The sequence below is a fragment of the Alosa alosa genome, chromosome 7 (assembly GCF_017589495.1).
Source record: "Alosa alosa isolate M-15738 ecotype Scorff River chromosome 7, AALO_Geno_1.1, whole genome shotgun sequence".
NCBI lineage: Eukaryota > Metazoa > Chordata > Actinopteri > Clupeiformes > Clupeidae > Alosa > Alosa alosa.
The window spans coordinates 9,342,779-9,349,173 of NC_063195.1; the positions used below are offsets into that span (position 1 = coordinate 9,342,779).

The following is a 6,395-nucleotide window of genomic DNA, read 5'->3' on the forward strand; positions in this document are numbered from 1 at the left end:
ACACTTCTTGACCAAAGTGACTTACATATGTCAGCTATATTACAAGGGATCACATTGTCCCCGGAGCAACTTGGGGTTAAGTGCCTTGCTCAAGGGCACAACAGACGGTGCAAGCCGGGAATTGAACCGACAACTTTCAGGCTACTGCACGCTAGCCCAGCTCCTTAACCACTACACTACCTGACAATAACCCCACATGTCGACTGATTTTTTTGCCTGTAAAAGGGCTATTTCTTTCTCTTCTTACCCTTCCTCTTCCCCCTCCTCGTCATCCTCTTGCTCCTCTTTGTCCTCTTCCTCTAACTTCACCTCCTTGTCCTTGTCATTCTATCCCTCTCACTTCTTCACCTCCGCATCCTCGTCCTCCTCTTCTTCCTCCTACTTCTTCACCTCCACGTCCTATTCTTCAGCCTCCTCTAATTCTTACTTTTCTCACTCTTCCTGCTCCCTCTATTGTACCCATTGTACATTACCTGTGGCTTATTTATAGTGCTTAGGCTGATTGCAAAGTGAACTAATTATCTAAAACAGTTTTCACATGAGAGTGTGCCAGAGACTTGGCAAAATAGTGAAAATAATAGCCATACATGTGTATAGATTTGCTAGGAGTGTGTTGATCATTTGGAAATTGAGTGTAAAGCATGAGTTGTGTTTACAGTTCCGCAAAAAGAGTGCTGTGCAGTGAATTTTGCCTACAGTTGTGCAAAGTGTGTGTTACAAAATTGCAAACTGTGTGCAAAGCAGTGTTTGTGCTTTTAGTTTTGCGAACTCAGTGAATGGTTTTGCTATAAGTATTTATAGTTTTAGGAATTGTGCTATAAGAATCACAGTTGTGTTTAAGCATTCAGAAAAAACTGTAAGCACTAATACAAAACCTCTGACTCCTTGCAAAATGAAACTTTCACCTCAAATCAGTTTTGCCTCTGCTCAAAATCAAACTTTCGCCTAAAACAGATTTACCAGAGCTCAAAACCAAACACTGCTCTCAAATAAACACAGCGATCAAAATGATATACACTATCAAGCAGTCAGTAAACAATGCATCATAAAATAGAAGACACATTGTTCAAACATGTAGTTCTCAGGGAAAAGTACATTTTTCATCTCAAAACAAATGTCATATTTTCCGTCATTGTCTTTTGATGAAAGAAAACATGTTATATCATAGTAGCTCACAATTGATCAGAAATTACTACTTTGCTTTACTCTTGGCATTTTTTTGGTTCTTACTCTTCCCCCCACCTCGTATCATTGTCCTCTCACATACAGTGCCTTGCAAAAGTATTCACCCCCATGCTAACGTTGACTAAACAAAGGATTTAAAAAAAAAAATCTTTTGGGAATTGATCTTAACACCATGCCAATCCCTAAGTATGGTGATGGGTATGTGATGATGTGGGGCTTTTTTAAATTCAAAAGGCCAAGGGAACTTTTATCAGGATGCATATCCTGGATCCATGAAATAACAGACCTTTAAAAATAAAAGGTCAGTTTTGTTACGCAAACGTTAATGATTCGACAAATGCGCCAAAGTGACTGAGGAAACTTGCAATCAAGTATTATAACGCTTAATGCGAAACTTTGGCATAGATTTCGAAGGATTCCCTTCATCAACATGAAAATTACGGCAAAGTAAACAAAAGAAGGCGGTGTGCTACAACTGATGTTCTGTGGGTGGTGCTAGCCTTCTCACAATGACTGCCCCCTTCGATACAAAATGACCAATCATGTTTGGGTATTTGGTTTTGGAGCGTTATGAAAGGGCATTCTGGTCATGGGTGTGTCTAGCGATCTAGGCTACAATTTACATAGTAACCGGAATATATATCAGACAACTTCATTAGCCTCACACTTTTACGATTTGCTGTTTTCGAGAAATTATAATGCCTGATCCAGCAAAGCCAGCCCCAAAGAAGGGGTCAAAGAAAGCCGTGACCAAGACGGCAGGGAAAGGAGGAAAAAAGCGCAGAAAGTCCAGGAAGGAGAGCTATGCCATCTACGTGTACAAGGTCCTGAAGCAGGTCCACCCTGACACTGGTATTTCCTCCAAGGCGATGGGCATCATGAACTCGTTCGTGAACGACATCTTCGAGCGCATCGCTGGAGAGGCTTCCCGCTTGGCTCACTACAACAAGAGGTCCACCATCTCTTCCAGGGAGATTCAGACCGCAGTGCGTCTGCTTCTCCCCGGTGAGCTGGCCAAGCACGCCGTGTCCGAGGGAACCAAGGCTGTCACCAAGTACACCAGCTCTAAGTAAAGCCGAATTATAAACTCGGTTCAATCCAACGGCTCTTTTAAGAGCCACTCACATTCTCTTTGGAAAGTAATTCCAATATAATGAAATTAAATTGATACTTGTACTGTCAGTCTTTATTTTAGAAAGACGTATTTACGCTTCAAAATCGTTTACTGGCAGCGCAGTATGTGTATTTCCGAGGTTGCCCACTCCTCTTTTGTATTTAGTGGTACAATTACATAGCCTGGCGAGCCAGACCCACATTAAAATGTAGGGTTCGTTCGCAGTGCTCAGTCCGAGGGCCGGGATAATCAGTTGTCTTTTAAATTCCCTCTGCACGCAATAGGATATTTGTTTTCAAGTAGCAGGGGAATTCAAGCCAAACCGTTGCAACTCTGCCATCAATTATTATGTTAAGCCCACCAAACGACTCGATTTCAATGTCCTGATTAAGTTTCGATTTCTGGAGCTCACAAGCCAACGGGGAGTTGCTAGACTAGCCTGCTGCCGCTAGGGGCGCGTCTAGATTTCTAGGCTAACAATTACACGTAGTGGCAAATGAAAAGTCCCTCTAATCGTGTAGTTTCATTGGAGAAACAGGTTTCGTATGAGGCTTTTTGTTGTGAAACTGGGCCCATCAACACATTGTAACTAACAATCTTTAAGAGCTAGGAAACATGGTTGTGCTGTTCTCATTTATCTATCTATCTATACGGAAGAGACCTGTCTATTTAATTCGAAACACAAAACCAGTGTGCAATGTTCAACTTGCTAACTGTACACATCATGAGTGGGGTTCATTACCAGACCATTGCTGGTAATGAACACTGAATACCTTTATGCAGTTTTCGGAAAATAGCTTTTTTGAATATTTGGGTGGCTCTTAAAAGAGCCTTTACACTTTCAGGTTCTGATTTAATTTAAGCACGCTCCCCACGGATACGACGAGCCAGCTGGATGTCCTTGGGCATGATGGTGACCCTCTTGGCGTGGATGGCGCAAAGGTTGGTGTCCTCGAACAAACCGACCAAATAAGCCTCGCTGGCCTCCTGAAGAGCCATGACAGCAGAGCTCTGGAAGCGCAGATCAGTTTTGAAATCCTGGGCGATTTCTCTGACCAGGCGCTGGAAGGGCAGCTTGCGAATCAGCAGCTCAGTGGACTTCTGATAACGACGGATCTCTCTCAGAGCCACGGTTCCCGGCCTGTAACGGTGAGGCTTCTTCACGCCACCGGTCGCTGGTGCGCTTTTACGCGCAGCCTTGGTGGCGAGCTGCTTCCTTGGAGCTTTGCCTCCGGTGGATTTACGGGCTGTCTGCTTGGTCCTGGCCATTGCTACGTATTCCTCAGGTTTGAAGGGTATAAACACAATTGCGGAACGTGGGTATATATGGCCTACAATCTTAGCCTGCCCCCTGTGTACGTCAGGGGGTTGGTCTCCGCTGATTGGTCTTCCTAGTTCCCTCCGAGTGGCGCCTGAAATTCAAAATACAAAGCCCACCCTCTAAAATGGCCTCGATCATTGTGTTGATTCACTATACACAAAACACGTTTAATGTAAAGTAGAAATAAATACACTTAAACATTGCCTCTATCAGTGCAAATGAAAAAACATTAAAATTTGACATAAAATATACATTTCAGTTAGCGTGCACAACCACAAATACCTGAGGGTCTTCAAATACGTTTAACATGATCATTGATGGTTTTTTTTTATAGTTGAAATAATGTGTCTAAATGGCAGGGCATCGTCATATTTGGATACCTTGTATTTACTATATTGCACTACTTACTTCTGTTATGTACATCCATGTGCGTGCACGTGTGTGGAACGTGGGTGGGTGGGCGAGAATGTGTGTGCGTGGGTGGCTCGGTTTGAATACATTTATTAAATGCACCTGCGAATGCTTTCGTTGTGTCCCGTGCAATGACCGTCATTTTGATTTGATAAATATTTTTTTATTTATTTTTCAACAATTGTCTTGTGTAAATCTGCTGGAGTAGGACAGTACCTTTGTGGTTGATATTTTAGGGTAGGGAAAAAAGAGTGGTCAGCTATTAATTCTGAAGGACTCGTATTTCTAAAATTTTGACATTTCAGATTACATGGTAGTCAACTTGGAAATACATCACTTTTAAAAGTATTTGGGTGGCTCTTAAAAGAGCCTTTGTCTTTTTAGTCGGAGGGAGCAGGTTTACTTGGACTTCTCGGTCTTCTTGGGTAGCAGCACGGCCTGGATGTTGGGCAACACACCACCCTGAGCGATGGTCACTCCACCGAGCAGCTTGTTCAACTCCTCGTCGTTACGCACAGCCAGTTGCAGATGGCGGGGAATGATACGCGTCTTCTTGTTGTCGCGGGCAGCGTTACCTGCCAACTCCAGGATCTCAGCTGTCAGGTACTCTAGGACAGCGGCCAAGTACACCGGTGCACCAGCGCCGACACGCTGGGCATAGTTGCCCTTACGCAGCAGTCTGTGCACACGGCCAACAGGGAACTGAAGTCCAGCCCTGGATGAACGAGTCTTGGCCTTGGCTCTGGCTTTTCCACCGGTTTTACCTCTACCGCTCATGGTATCTTTGTTCGGTGCTTGTCTGAATGGACGAATGGTGATACATTACAAGCCATCTATAATATAGCACACCAGGGCGGGGCAAGTCAGTTCCCCAGTGGCTGAGAACATAATGCTGAGAGCCAATCAGCGTGTAGTTCGCTGTGCTATCTCAATTTGAGTTCTATTTGGCGCATATAGCTTACCTTTCAGCGCTACCACAAACAATCCCCGTTTAGTTAAAAGAAAGTGCCGAAGGGGTTTATTTATCCACAGTAAACCATCTAAACTCCTTGTGTTTACTGGCACAATATAACAAGCTTAAGTGGTTGTGTGTTGCAAGGTTTTGGGTACTTTGTGATCCATTTGTTACTGTTACAATGTGACAAACTGCCATATGGTTGTGTGTTGCGACATTTGGGATATTTTGTAGATAGATACTTTATTGATCCCCAGGGGAAATTCAAGAATCATGATGTATCATGTTTGTATCATGATGGGAAACAACTACTTTTTTAGGAAAAGGACCACTCACTGTGGCACATATTGTGGAAGTTACAATAAGTAAAATATATGTAGCCAACCAGCAGATTCTGATGGAATAAACGCATTCAAAGAACTTTTGGGTGGCTCTTAAAAGAGCCTTTGTGTAATCAAGTAAACTTTAAATTTACTTCTTCTTGGGTGCAGCCTTTTTGGGCTTAGCAGCTTTAGGCTTGGCCGCTTTGGGTTTCGCTGCCTTGGCTTTCTTGGGGCTCTTCGCTGCCTTCTTGGGTGCAGCGGGCTTCTTGGCCTTCTTAGGGCTCTTCGTCGCCTTTTTCGGTGTGACGGGCTTCTTGGCTGCTTTCTTCGGAGACTTTTTAGCGGCAGTTGGTTTCTTGGCTGCTGCCTTCTTGGGTTTCTTTGCCGCTGCGGGTTTCTTCGCGGCTGGCTTCTTGGCTTTAGGTGCTGCCTTCTTTGCGGGCTTCTTCTTTGGCTCTGCCTTCGCCTTGTTCAGCTTGAAAGAGCCAGATGCGCCGGTCCCTTTGGTCTGGACCAGAGTCCCCTTTGTTACAAGACTCTTAATGGCCAGCTTGACACGAGCGTTATTCTTTTCCACGTCGTATCCACCAGCCGCCAAAGCCTTCTTCAGTGCAGCCAGAGAAACCCCTTTCCTCTCTTTGGAGGTAGAGATCGCCTTAACGACGAGCTCACCCACACTTGGCCCAGTTCTCTTGGGCCGGGACGCCTTCTTTTTGGGGGCCTTTGCTGGGGCCGCCGCGGGGGCTGGAGCAGCTTCTGCCATTGTATCGTTTAGGTTTTACGCACAGATTACTCGACGAGACCTAGAAGAATGACAACTGAAGAATGAATGACTGGAAGAACTGGTGGGCTGGTCTTAAAACAAACATGAGAACCATTTAGACTCAGCAGACCGAGAGCTCTCCGGGCCTGTCTGTGGCGAAGAGAGCGCTTGTGTTTTCTCACCTCACTTTTTGTAACGAATATAAGTAACGATACAACATTTCCCAACTAGTCTATGTCTGCTGTGAAGAGCACAGCGTACACTTTAAAATGAATATATGGGTGCGCATGTTTGCTATTTATTCTTGGTGCAACGAAATAAGA

General features: G+C 44.5%; 3 protein-coding genes across 3 annotated transcripts; 1 reads left to right on the forward strand and 2 right to left on the reverse strand.

Moving 5' to 3' along the window:
• The first annotated feature begins 1,883 nt into the window (after window positions 1–1,883).
• On the forward strand, window positions 1,884–2,271 carry LOC125297615 (histone H2B-like). Its single transcript, XM_048248071.1, has one exon. The coding sequence runs from the start codon at window positions 1,884–1,886 to the stop codon at window positions 2,256–2,258; it is 375 nt and encodes a 124-aa protein (XP_048104028.1). The 3' UTR covers window positions 2,259–2,271.
• A 2,149-nt stretch (window positions 2,272–4,420) lies between these two features.
• Window positions 4,421–4,814, reverse strand: LOC125297634 (histone H2A-like). The gene has a single exon (XM_048248091.1). The coding sequence runs from the start codon at window positions 4,806–4,808 to the stop codon at window positions 4,431–4,433; it is 378 nt and encodes a 125-aa protein (XP_048104048.1). The 5' UTR covers window positions 4,809–4,814; the 3' UTR covers window positions 4,421–4,430.
• Window positions 4,815–5,457: 643 nt separating this feature from the next.
• Window positions 5,458–6,191, reverse strand: LOC125297632 (histone H1-like). Its single transcript, XM_048248089.1, has one exon. It carries the CDS (start codon window positions 6,070–6,072, stop codon window positions 5,458–5,460), a length of 615 nt encoding a protein of 204 aa, XP_048104046.1. The 5' UTR covers window positions 6,073–6,191.
• Window positions 6,192–6,395: the final 204 nt, after the last annotated feature.

Coding starts and splice junctions, on each gene's coding strand:
- LOC125297615 (XM_048248071.1), top strand. CDS start 1,884: ATGCCTGATCCAGCAAAGCCAGCCCCAAAGAAGGGGTCAAAGAAAGCC.
- LOC125297634 (XM_048248091.1), bottom strand. CDS start 4,808: ATGAGCGGTAGAGGTAAAACCGGTGGAAAAGCCAGAGCCAAGGCCAAG.
- LOC125297632 (XM_048248089.1), bottom strand. CDS start 6,072: ATGGCAGAAGCTGCTCCAGCCCCCGCGGCGGCCCCAGCAAAGGCCCCC.